Source organism: Spermophilus citellus (genome assembly GCF_964194105.1).
Source record: "Spermophilus citellus genome assembly, chromosome: 8".
Lineage (NCBI taxonomy): Eukaryota > Metazoa > Chordata > Mammalia > Rodentia > Sciuridae > Spermophilus > Spermophilus citellus.
In genome coordinates, this window is record NC_138189.1 from 117,371,783 (window position 1) to 117,385,694 (window position 13,912).

Consider the following 13,912-nt stretch of genomic DNA (forward strand, 5'->3'; position numbering starts at 1 on the left):
AAAGTTTCATTGAAATCCTATTTTTCCCTTCAGGATGATATTGTGATGGGCACCCTGACAGTGAGAGAAAACTTGCAATTCTCAGCGGCTCTTCGGCTTCCAACAACTACGACAAATCATGAGAAAAATGAGAGGATTAACAAGGTCATTGAAGAGTTAGGTCTGAGTAAAGTGGCAGATTCCAAGGTAATGTGAAAAAACCTGATAGAGTCATAGGCAGGAAAGAGGACCTCCCTGTGTGGACCATGTGACCTGAATCAATAGTTTTCTAAAGTGTGTGTGGTCAACAGTGGCTGCTTTCTGTAATGCTGAGAATGGTGACAATACATGGGGAAATCAAGTGGAGAAACGATCTTAATGATGGTTGGATCCCGGGATGGAATGTGGCCTGTGTGGAGAGTGCCCCTTCTCCATGGGCCTCCACCCTCATTGCCAAGCCATGGCTCATTTGATGCCTTTGCACTAACTTTTTTCTTCCTGTTTTTCTCTTCCCTCTTTTAGCTGTTCTTCTCCCTCTCTTCCTCCGGGGGACTTTGTTCCATTACTTTTTTGAGGTATATTTTTAGAATTGATAAATGATGAGAATCCAAGGGTTATTGCTATTCCACTTTGGTATAATTTGGTTTTTATAACTATATTCAGTCACATTAGGATTTATCATTTGTGTAGTGACCAAGTTATTTTTCTATAGCATTTTCTTTGGCAGGTTTTTTTCTCTCATCCACTCCTTCCCTTTCTCTCTTCTTCCCTTTCTGTTGCCAATATTTATTTCCACACTCTTACATGCCAGACTCTTTTAGGTTTGAGAGGTACAGTTGTGGTCAGAAGTAACAAAGAATGGATAGAATAACTCCCCCTTTGGTGGGCTGTGCAGGATCAAGAAGAGAAAATGAGAGGAACAAGTGAACTTTACAGCTGACTAGTCAGTAGGGAAGCTTTACTGAGCAGATATTTGGCATTTTGGGGGATTAGGAGCCGTTTAGAATGTACAGCTATACTGAACCCCTGTCACCTTCTTGGACATTGGGAAGACACCCTCCTCCCCACCCCCACTGCTCCCTATACTTTCTTGCAATCTTTATGTAAAGTATATTTTGTTTGGAAGAATAATCCTGTGGTGCCATCATTTACCACTCCCCCACCCCGAGTGATGTTTTCTTTGCTTTCTCTCTATTTATTTGATTTTTGTCATTCCAGTTAGGCACTTTCTTTTACTCTGTTACCATTTTATTTTTCTCAGTGCATGCCAGGACTCTTATGCTAGGCAAGTGCTCTACCCTTGAGCTGTACCCCAGAAGCACTCACTGCCTGAACTTGCTTGTTTAGATTTCCAGGCCATATATAAAGCCAGCTGTTGACTTCTTAGAATTCCTGTAATCCTGTTGATCAAAATTTTTGACTTTTTATGGAATTTTATACGTAACAGAAATATAGAGAAAATAGTCTGATTACTATAATGACATATTGTAAAATGATTAATATTATAGTTTAATTACTAATATTTTTCACCTAGATTTCTCTCTTAATATTTTACCCCATCATTTCTACAACCATTTCTCTTTTCTTTTTTTAATTGGTGCATCTACAGCTATTTCTTACTGAGGTATTTTAAAGAAAGTTATATAATATTTTGCCCTTGAATACTATTTATGCATCTGTAAGAATATGAGGTTGGAGATGTAGCTCAGGGGTGTTATGTGTTCTCATAACGTGCGAGACTCTGGGTTCTTTCCCGATGAAAACCAAAACAACAAACCAAACAAAAAAATAATTCAAAAAGGACATTTCCTGACCTTACCACAATACTATTATCAACTAACAGAATGAACAGTATCTTCATATCATCAGCTATGTTAAGCCCATATTCATTCACGTTCCTCAAATTGTCAAAATGTCTTTTTTAGTTCAGTTAATAGGACTCAGTCCAGGGCCATGATAGCACTTGATTATTATCTCTTTGGAGACTCTTAATTTCAGAATTGTTTTCTACTTGCTGTCTCCCAAACCTTCATACTCCCCTTCCTAAACATTTTCTTGTTGAAAAGATGGAGCTAGTTGCCCTGTGGAATATGCCTTCTGGATTTGTCTAAATGATGAATCAGGAATTCTCTGGTGTTTTAAGGTATAGACAATATCCATTTGAAGAGTGTTACGGAATTTAAAAAATGCTCATGCGGTATGGTAAAAAGTGAACTTTCCTGTGTCCAAGCCTGCTCTGTTTTTGGAGACTTTAGGTGGAGGCAGTGTGTGGGGGCGTTGTTAGAAGACAATAAAATACTGGAGATGCTTTCCCTTTTCCTCTCCTATCTTTATCTCCTGTTTTAAACTGTGATATTACTATGTCAGGGTCATACTTTTAGTGTTCTAACTTATTGGCTTAAAACTAAATATTTGACTTGATGAGGAACATTCAGAGAATGGGCTTCATATTGCATCTAGCAGCTCTGCCCTGAGCCTTAGTTTACTCAGAAGCCTATTCCATCTCCCAGGTGTCCACATACTTGCTGTCCAGATTAATGAGGATAATGGGATAAAGTGTCTCTAGTAGGGCTGGCACAAATTAGTTCACCAAATGGTAGTGACCATGGTTATTCTTATTAATAATGGCGATAATCTGTATTTTAGGTTGGAACTCAATTTATCCGTGGAGTCTCCGGAGGAGAAAGAAAAAGGACCAGTATAGCAATGGAGCTGATTACTGATCCTTCCATCTTGTTTCTGGATGAGCCCACAACTGGTTTAGACTCGAGCACAGCAAATGCTGTCCTTTTGCTCCTAAAAAGGTATATGCTATGGGAACACTGTTCTTTCATTTATTTAATATCTAATCACTTCTATGTAGCAGGTATTCTTGGTGAAGAGGATTCAGAAATGAACAGCAGAATTTTTTCCTTCTTTGTTAGAGGGAAATTAGTCAATGAACAAAGTAGTGTTATTAAGAAAGATAAAATAAGAGCTTGAGGAATGATGGCAGTGGTGGGCGCGTGGAGCTCTTTTAAGTAGCAACAGGAAAGACCACAAGCACATGACCTGTGGTGAACGAGAGAGAGGTAGTGAGACCTGCTGTATCTGCAGAAGAGTTCTGGTTGGAAGGAGTGGTCAGTGGCCCCAAGGCATAGCATGCCTTATGTGTGTGGAACATCAGAAAGACCAGAACCCAGTGACTAATTGGAGAGGAAGTTGCCTGCTGTATAGTTATTAACAAGACCACAAACTGGAGGCTCAACAACAGAAATTACTTTTCTTCCAGCTCTGAAGGCTAGAAGTTGAGATCAGGGTATTCACAGGGTTGTTTCTTTTGAGGCCTCTCTTATTGGCTTCTAGATGACCATCTTCTCCCTCTCTGTCTGTGTCCTAATCTCTTCTTAACTGGACACAGTCAGATGAGGAACCTCAATGACCTCATTTAATCTTACTGACCTCTTTGAAGACTCACTGGCCACATTCTGAGGTTACAGGTTTTGGGGAAGCCACAGTTCAGTCCATAACAGTTAGAATATAATGTGAGGTGGAACCTGGTGGCAGGTTACACAGAGCTCAGAGGCCACTCTAAGAAATATGGCTTCTTTTGTCATTTGGGGATTTGGGAGCATTTTGTGAGTGTCAGAACAGAGTGATGGTGTAGGGAGGGCTGAATAGTTGGCCATTGGGTGAGTGAAGGGCAGTAGGAAGGAACTGCTAAGGCAGGACAGGGCCTGGATTAGGATGTTCATGGTGAGGCGGTGAGAAGAGCATGGGTTCTCCATCTGTTTTGAACCAAGAGAATGAGGATAATGGGATAAAGCGTTCAGGAAGTAGAGCTAGCGTGTGAGGAATGACTCCTGGGATTTGGGGCTGGAACAAATGGAAGAAAGAAATTAAAGAGATGGCATTGCCTTTTTTTTTTTTAAGAGACAGAGAGAGAGAGAGAGAGAGAGAGAGAGAGAGAGAGAGAATTTTTTTAATATTTATTTTTTAGTTTTTGGCGGACACACCATCTTTGTTTGTATGTGGTGCTGAGGATCAAACCCGGGCCGCACCCATGCCAGGCGAGCGCTACCGCTTGAGCCACATCCCCAGCCCACATTGCCTTTTATCTAGAAAGGAGACTGTGGAAAAACATTTACAGGAGCAGTGTTAAAAGTTAAATTTGGGACATATTCTTTTCTTTTTTACCCCTTGGTAATGGCAATTGAACCCAAGGGCACTTTACCCCTGAGCTATATCCTCAGCCCTTTTTATTTTTTTATTTTGAGACAGGGTCTCACTAAGTTGCTTAGTGCCTCACTGAGTGGCTGAGGCTGGCCCGGAACATACAATCCTTCTGCCTCCGCCTCCGCCTCTCAAGTTGCTAGAGTTTCAGGGGAGCACCTGCACTTAGCTGGAAATATTCTTCAAAATGAATAGAAAATAATTTCAAACTGACAGGAAGGCTCTAAGAATAGTGCAAAGAAAATCCCATGCCCCCCACCTAGACTTCCCAACTGCTACGTTTTCTTGCATTTGCTGCCCTCCCTCCATCTCTGCTCCCTCTACATAATTGTTTTCTGACATCATGCTCTGTCTCCTCTTAACACTCCCCAGAGTAAAATCCAAGAGACAAGGACACTCCACCATATCAGCCTCCCAGTGAGGAAGTCAGCAATGATGGTTTCACAACTATCGAGTTCTTTCACTTTCAAGTCAGATGTCACCGGCTCTCCCTGCAGCATGTCTGTTTTCTTTCTGCTTTAGAAGTCTACAGACATACACCTTTTCTACCTGTTCCTTGTTTTATTTTCCTAATATGCAAGAGTTCCTCAGTCTATCCCTGTGTCTCATGTCTTTGATAGTCCATTTCATGGTGTGACCCTTGGCTGATTCTGTCCCAGTGTTCCATGAGCTGACTTGGGCATGAACTGATGCTGAGCTGTCAGCCAAACCCAGGACTGACTCATCACAGGTGGTATGCAGTTTGATTCCCTGATCATGTTGGTGTCTTCTGGGAAATTATTATTTTTCCCATTGTAATATATTGGTATTTTATTGGGGAAGATAATTAGCTATTATGCCAAGACTGTGTCCCTCATAACATCTCTCCCACAAATTTTAGCAGACACCAATAACTCTGCTCTTGTGGTAGTTGCCTAACAGGTAATTTTTGACATTGTATCTAAGGAAGAGGTTTTCTTCCTTCCCTATTCATTTTCTGTGTGATATAATAGGTTGGAATCTGTTATTCTTCACTATTTTAATGATCAAATTGATCCTGATTTTGGCCAATGGAAGCCAACTCAGTGTGACTTTTATGTTCTTTTGACTTTTTCTCCCTAATCATTCTTTCAGCATTTGTTTTTTCTTTATGATCACTGTGATGTTCTATGTTCATGTTGTATCATGTTGTACTTTTCTCCTTTCAGCCATTTTGGATGGATCCTGGTTCCTTTTGATGTAGTTAGTTAGAACCTATGATCTGGTTGCTCAGTGTGCTCACTGCTATTGGAGTGGCATGCATCTAGACCTATAGTAGGCAAACCTAGAAAACGTGTGTGTGTGTGTGTGTGTGTGTATGTAAATGTAGACATATGTTTCTACATTTCAATTGGAAATATATTGAATATAAATATATATATGTCTTTTTTATAGAAAGACAATGTAAATATTACAGAAAAGCAATAGTTACAGATGTATGTATATTAAATACATATACTGTTAAATACATGTATACATGAGTTCATGATAATATTTTAATTCTAAAACCTCCATGTTATTTTGTTTTTGTCATTTCCATGTTTGTGAGTGACATCAGGGAGAGATGTGACTGCCATTTTCTCAAATATTCACTAACTTACTCAAACAAGTAATTCAGTTGTTTAATGCAACCAGTCACCCAATGGATCTTACCACTCCCTTTGTCCACTAACCCTGGACACTTTTCGCCTTCGTTTTTAAACCTCCAGATACCACCTTCATTACTTTCCCTATCGCTAAGTTGCTATAAGTTGCTCACGTTCTCTTGAGTTAAGTCTCTATGCTAAGAGAGAAGAAATGAAAATAATAAGATTTTAGATGTCTTAAGTCTGAGATTTCAGTTGCCCATGAGAGGAAACATCTATGATATGTTTGTTTGTCTATTGCTGTGTAAAGGGTATTATTCGTTAGAGACTGATGAATTGGTACAGAATATCCTAGTTTTGTGATTTGCTCTGCTTAGCACACAGGGACCCTGCCCCATGCAGGGAGCTCTAATCAGTCCTTCCGAAGCACTGCTCTGCATGCTCATCACCTGCAGTTGGTTAGAATGCAGATTTTGTGTCTTTAGGTGCCAGATAGAGCCGGAGATTCTCCATAGGAGATTAAGAGGACATACTGATACTGTGCCACCACACTTGAGAGTCAGAGCTTCCATGCAATTCCACTTCTTGCTTTGAGTTCATTACCAATTCCCTGTGGTCTTCCTGCTAAAATCCCAGATTCTGAGTGAAGGTTTCATCATGGGCCTGTTTTGCTGTAGTCTTTTTAGTGAGCTTCTTCACCTAGCAGGCACACTCCTTGCTTTGTAACATTGAGCTTCTTATAGTTCCCTGCATAGATCTTTTTATTTCATACTGTGTTCATCTTATTCTTCTATCTTCTTCTTTACTCATTCCTGTTGAGCCTTTTGATATTTTACCTACATTATTTTCAGACTGGATTATAGGTCTCCTGTTTTGCGTACAAGGAACCCTTAGCTACTTCCATTCCACATTCTGTAGAGATCACTGATCCTCTGTCCTGATTCTCTTTGAGGCAGAACACCCTTGCATATGCTAGCATATTGGACCCACGCTAATGTAGCATTGACGCTTACCAAATGCTTAATTTGAAATGATTCTTCTCATAGCCTTTTAAAATGACAGTTTTAAACAGTGGTTTTGGCCTTTGTTTCCTCTGTTTGTATGAAATAACTCCCTGGAAAGGTACTTTCTGTTTTTGCCATGGAATGAGACCAGAGATCAAATCTCAGCCTTGCCTTTTAGTAATTGTGACCCCTGGGCCAGTTGCTTGACCTTTATACCTGATTTATAGAAAGAAGGAAATGATCATATGGGCACTGCCTTATAATAATACCATGATGAATTGAAACGAGATTATTACTAAAGCATTTATCAAAGACATGGCAAGTGCTTAGTAAGTTAGCTGTGTCATCAGGCAGAATAATAAAAACCAATTCTTAAAGAGCCGAAAGACTTAAGTGATCAATGAGAACTGGGTGTACAATCATTGTTTTAATATTTAGTCCATAATGAGTTCTCAAACTTGGGTGTACTTAGAGATACCGGGGGTGCTTTTTAATAATATGGATTGCCAGTACCATTCCCCCCCCCCCCGTCCCCCCCCGCAGAAATTCTAATTCAGTGTCTGGGAAGACTGTCCAGGAACCTGCTTTGTCAATAAACATTCTAGTGGCTGTTGATGCAACATACTCTAAAACTTTGGGTCAGGCACAGTGGCACACACCTATAATCCCAGCAGCTGGAGAGGCTGAGGCAGGAAGATCACAAGTTCAAAGCCAGCCTCAGCAATTTGGCAAGGACCTAAGCAATTTAGTGAGACCCTGTCTCTAAATAAAAAGTTAAAAGGGCTGGGGATATTGCTCAGTGATTAAACCCTGCCCTGGTTTCAATCCCTGGTACCAAAAAACAAAAGCAAAAACCAAAAAAATACTTTGTGTTTTGCTCTTTTTTTGTCCCAAGGATTGAACACAGGGTCTTATATATGTTAAACATATATACTTCTACTACTTCTACTACTACTACAACTTCTACTACTGGACTACACTCCCTACTGCCTTATTTTTTCATTAAAGCAATTGAATTTAATTTCTCCTCCTAACAAGTTGGTTATATAGGATGAGATGAGACATTTGTAAGAGAAAAATCATGTTGAATTGGGATCAATGGAAGTAACAGTGGAAAGAAACAAAAGTATTTTACCAAGAAGTGCAAGGTTTAGGCCAGCCACCATGGCGCATGCCAGTAATCCCAGCAGCTGGGGAGGCTGAGTCAGGAGGATCACAAGTTCAAAGCCAGACTCAGCAACAGTGAGGCACTTAGCAACTTGGTGAAACCCTGTCTCTAAATAAAATACAAAATAGGGCTGAGGATATGGCTCAGTGGTTGAGTGCCCATGAGTTCAATCCCCAATACCAAAAAAAAAAAAAAAAAAGTGCAAGGTTTAGATGCTTAACAATACTTTATTCTCCCTCTTTTAGGATGTCTAAGCGTGGACGAACAATCATCTTCTCCATTCATCAGCCTCGCTACTCCATCTTCAAGCTGTTTGACAGCCTCACCTTATTGGCCTCAGGAAAACTCATGTACCATGGTCCTGCACAGGAGGCTTTGGGGTACTTCGAATCAGCAGGTGTGGTTGACCTTTTCATGCACTAGTTCCTTCATTCATTAGATGAGGAAGAACAGACATAGGAAGAGCAGAGAGGTCAATAGGAGTGCTGTTTGAGTTCTGGATTTGGGAATATGGCAGCATGAAAGGTGATAATTTGGACCTCTGAATTTAGAAGGTGTAGATGCAATCATTTCTGACATGTGCACTTCCAGTCTGGAATTCCCTAGGTGAACTCAGCACAATGTACTAGGAAGTTAACTTTTTTTTTCTTAGACTTAGATTTAGATTTTTGAAGAAGTCATGATAAGTACTAGTGATAGCCGTTTTGGGTTTCAGGATTTATGATAGGTAAAGACTAATACAGGATTTTTGAAGAGTCCAAAATTGCTTTGGAATATTGTTTTTGTTTGCTTTTTGCTGGGAGACAGGGTTTTTGAAACACTATGATTGAATATATAAGAGGATAAATCAGTGAGGGGAAAAGAGAGCAAGAAGATGAAGGAGAAATCTGTTAGATTTTCTCTTCCCTTTCTCCTCACCTCGATCACCCTCTGAAAATGAGTCTTCCTTATTTCCTAAGAGTATGAGGTTGAATTTTGGAGTGTTTTCTTTTATAGGTTACCGTTGTGAGCCCTATAACAACCCTGCAGATTTCTTTCTGGATGTCATTAATGGAGACTCTTCTGCTGTGGTATTAAACAGAGAGGTAGAAGATTCTGAAGGTATGTGTGTCTCTTAGAGTCACGGATTTTTGCCTAATTGATTTGACTGATGTTCAACAATTCGATGGCTCATTGAAACCTGGCTTTGTGGATGCTGTGTCCTGTGGGTGTTTTTATATGCATGTATGGTACTATCTGTTATAAGGGTAGCTTCCACTAAAAGTCAATATTTTCATTGTGTATGGTATTTTTAAAATAGAAACTTGACACTTTATGCATTGGCACATAGTAAAAAGCAAGAATCAGATTTTTATATAAAGATTTATAACTCTGTATGATAAGTCTGTTTAAAAAAATTAGAGTTCACTGGAAAGTCGTATGGAGATTCCTTAAAACACTAGGAATGGAACCACCATATAACCCAGCTGTCCTATTCCTTGGTATTTATTGAAAAGAACTATAAGCAGCATAGGATAGCAATATAGCCACCTCAATGTTTATAGCAGCACAATTCATAATAGCAAAATTATGTAATCAACCCAGATATCCATCCATAGATGAATGGATTAAGAAATTTTGATATATATTCACCATGGAGTTTTACTTAACCTTAAAGAAGGATGAAATTATGGCATTTGCTGGTAAATGGATGGAAGTAGAGAATATCATGCTAAGTAAAATAAGCCAGACTCAGAAAACGAAGGTTTGAATCTTCTCTCAAATATGTGGAAAGTAGAGCAAAATAAAGGAAAGAAGGAGGGAAGGATTGGATATCATAAAGTTACAGGGAAAATCAGTAGAGAAGAAGAAGGAGGTCTAGAGGGAGAGAGGAGGGATGGGAAAGGGGAGGAAATGCAGAATGAACTTTAAAAAATCATGCTATGTCCATGAATAAATATACCACAGGAAATTTCACCTTTATATATAAATAGAAGAAAATAATTAAAAATAAATAGAGAAGTGAAAGGGAGATCCATAGAGTAGAGGAAGGAGAATTGGGGGGGGGGGAATTGAACCAAAATTCAATTCCATGCATATATGATTTTGTTGGGATAAATCCAACTACTATGTTTAACTATAAAGTTCTAATAAAACAAAACAATCATGACAACAATAACAAGAGTCCAAATAGGCAAAGGTCATTGAATTTGTTGTATCATAAGATCATGGCATTGTCCAGTTCAGTTACTTGTGTTTTTCTGATGTGTAAAGCAATGACAAAAATTAATAACTTTTAATTACTCAACCTTTAGAATTAAGAAGCTGTGCAAAAAGGGGTCACAGAAAGTTGAGTTAAATCAGTTTTATCTGTCAGTAATATTTCCCTTCTTTGTCCACTTTTATTCCAAAGCCGACAACCCTGAAGAGACTTCCAAGAAAGAAAAGCCAATCATAGAAAAATTAGCTGAGTTCTACACCAATTCCTCCTTCTGCAAAGACACAAAAACTGAGTTAGATCACCTCTCAAGTGATCAAAAGAAGAAGAGGAGCTTAGCCTTTAAGGATATCACCTATGTCACCTCCTTCTGTCATCAGCTCAGATGGATTACCAAGCGTTCGTTCAAAAATTTACTGGGTAATCCCCAGGCTTCTGTAGCTCAGGTAACCTGACAGATTGTTTTCACTGTGCTGTGAAGTACTCAGGTGGGAGCTATTTGGTTCTGATGTGGTCCACTTCAGGAATATGTGTATCTTCTACCCAGCCCTCCATTGACTTGTCATCCCCACCACTCCATTTGGGATGTAGAGATAGTGAATAGAACAAGTAAAAATTTACTCTCTCAGAATTTTTTTGTTGTTTAAACAACCAATAATGGATAGTCTTAGTAGAAATTTTCTTTTTAAATATAAAGTAAAGGCAATGTGAGCCATACATGTGGTTTGCTAGTATCTATGCACTGTCATTCAATGATTGATTCCAAAAGTTCAACCCAAGGCCATATTTTGTATTTTGAGACTCTTATATAGTAGTGGACAAAATGGATAAAAATAAATCTCTGCTCTTGTAGCTTATTTTCCTATGAGGGAAGAATAATGATAACTGAATAGAGAAAATATATAGCATGTCAGATGGGCCTATGAAGAAATTTCAGCAGGGAAGGAGTGGAAAAGGAAAGGAGAGGGAAGGAGGTGCAGAGAATAGGATTGGTTTACAGTTGAGATCAGGTGCTGAGGTTGTTCAACACCTGAAGTCTGTCTGGCTGTCCACCGTCTGAGGGAAGAGCCTGTATGCAAAGTGATGTTCCTTATGATTGACCTTCCTTATTGAGAAATTCTTAACTTTGGAAAGCAATAGATACTTCAGAGAGTTTGCCTATACTACACAGGTAATAACTATCCTTAATAAGGCTCTCTTAACAGATCATGTTTTCTTTCTTCTTTTGGTTGGCTTTTAGGTAGTTATTGATTATCACTCTGTAATAGTTTTATATTATTCTTTTTAATGTTTTTTTTTAGTTGTTGGTGGACCTTTATTTTATTTATTTGTATGTGGTGCTGAGAATTGAACCCAGTGCATCACGCGTGCCAGGCAAGCGCACTACCACTAAGCCACAACCCCAGCCCCTCTGTTATTCTTAACCCCTGTAATATTTTTCTATTATTCTTAACCCTGTGTCACACAAAACACTAGTATTCCCTGTTCATTTATTCATAATTTTTAAGAAAATCAGTTATCTGGTTGTTTTGGAGTTGCTGTTTTCATTATCAGTCACTGAGTTTCTGGTAAGGTGGCATGTTGTCGCTCTAATGAAATATACTGACTTCTCAGCGTGAGCCTCTCATGTGTATCTGAGAGCCTGCATCCCTATTTCAGCTGTGCTGTTCATCGCTCCAAACATTTTTGCTTCTTGTGATTTGGCATTCCTGTCAGAACACAAGCTCTTTTGTGTCCTGTCAACCAAGGGTAACATTTTATTCTTTGGTAATAGATTTGATGTCATTTGGGAACACATCAGGTCAGTTAGATCCATCAACCTTTGTGGCCCGTTGTTCAACAGTTAGATGATGAAATGAGTTGATTCTTTAGTGTGATTTATGAATTAGGTTTTTCTTACTTGCCTCTAAATTGGTTTATAAGTGTCTTGTTCAAGACACACATGTGATAGTTGTAGGCAGGGCATAATTAGAACACACCTATTTGTAATGCATCTGTATTGTGCCTGTTTTGGGTCTTGGCTTCTGTAAGGTGCAGACAGCAGGCCCAGAGCCTGCAGGCTGCATGTTCAGCCTACTTGCCTCATCAGTCAACTGGATTCCACAAAAGAAATTCTAGCCATGTTCATAGACACGCAGTCTCTGGAATAAGGGTAGAAATTTATAGCTCCTGGAGCTTACTGGGACAACCGTTGTTAAGGTTTGTGGCTACTAGAGTGTTAGTGTAGAAGGCAAGCCCTAAGAATTGCAGGCCATATATGCTCTTTTTCTCATGTATTCCACTCTGTCATTTTAGCATGAACCAGCCATGGTTCCTACATAAACAAATGAATGTGGCTGTGTTTTGATAAAACTTTATTCATGGACATTGAAGTTTGAGTTTCATGTGCATTTTGTATTGCAAGAAATATTCCTTATCTTACCCCCACCCTCAACTATTACAAATTGACCCAAACAATTCTTGCTCATGGACTTAACAAAAATAGGGGGGCTGGCCCTATTTGGTCTGTGGACTATAGTTTATTGATCCTTGATGTAGCATCCTTAATCTTGTGTGTTTTTTTATTTCTCTAAGTTTTTAATGTTAAAATGTTTGATGACTTTTGGCTCATAAATCTTCTATCTCTTGACATATTGCTGTACTTTGGTTTGAACTACCTATTTATTTATATGATTCAGACTTAGCCTTTAACCAGAGGTTATATTTGGAAGACCTTGAAATCAGTGGATTGTCCATATAGAAAGATTTAACATTCATTTATGTGCCAAGTGTTTTCTGATCTTTGGAAGACTTTTTCATTGATATCTTGAAGAATCATCATTTCTATAGCATATTAAACATTTGACTATGGGTTCATTTTTTTTTTTTAGTGATAGTTACAAATATCCCTTAGAACACACCCTGAGAAATATTGGTTAAACATGTTTTAGCAGATACAGAATAATATCATTGGAGAATTTCTTTTTTTATCCTTCTGTTCAAAACAGAGGTCAGATGTGGAAAGTTTGGAATAGGATCATTTGCACCATTGTGCAATGTTTAGTTTGCCTGGTATTTTTAATTTTTTCAACCAAGGAAGAATAATAGACACACCTTGCAAAATCATGATATGAACATGGGATAGTTTCATATTTTGTCAGTGTTTTAGAAAATTGGCCTGAGTTTTTGAACTTTGATGCCTTTAGAAAACATCCTAATGATAATACTGACAATGTTAGTGTATATCAAGTTTGAATGCAAAAGAATATGGAGTGTCTAGTTTGAAAGACTTAATTCTTTTTATACTGTGTGAAAGTATAGAATCTCACATACAAGTGCATGCTGCATGTTAATAGGGTTATCTGTGTTTATTTTGCAAAATTGATCTATTCTAATGAAATAGGGTATATTCTGAGGAGACTGAAAATATGACAGGGTAATGGGATGTTTTCCCCCTAAATTTCTGTCTTATTAATGAGGAGACTTTTAAGGATATCTTTAAATAATATTCTTTCCAGACTAGTTTTTTACAAACTGGCCTTTTCAGATTATGAGTCTTTTTAAATTTTATTTTATTTTTTTTATTTTTATGTGGTGCTAAGGATTGAACCCAGTGCATCATACACTTGAGACAAGCGCTCTGCCACTGAGCCACAATCCCAGCCCTGTCTTTCTTCTTTTGTTTGCTTCATGCCAAAAAAAAAATGCCCTTCACGAAGTACTTCATGTCTTGATATTGTTATAGCATTGAGATTTTTGAATAACTTTG

At 38.5% G+C, this 13,912-nt stretch overlaps 1 protein-coding gene across 3 annotated transcripts in view; it reads left to right on the forward strand.

Annotated features, from left to right (window-relative positions):
* LOC308654349 (broad substrate specificity ATP-binding cassette transporter ABCG2-like) overlaps window positions 1-13,912 on the forward strand; it is a 119,015-nt gene that overhangs the window by 91,568 nt on the left and 13,535 nt on the right. For all 3 annotated transcript variants that reach the window (XM_081303607.1, XM_081303605.1, XM_081303606.1), the window contains exons 5-9: window positions 34-186; window positions 2,626-2,783; window positions 8,213-8,364; window positions 8,964-9,068; window positions 10,360-10,610. In XM_081303607.1, the coding sequence (XP_081159733.1) occupies window positions 34-186; window positions 2,626-2,783; window positions 8,213-8,364; window positions 8,964-9,068; window positions 10,360-10,610 (819 nt within the window). The remainder of the gene's footprint in view (window positions 1-33; window positions 187-2,625; window positions 2,784-8,212; window positions 8,365-8,963; window positions 9,069-10,359; window positions 10,611-13,912) is intronic.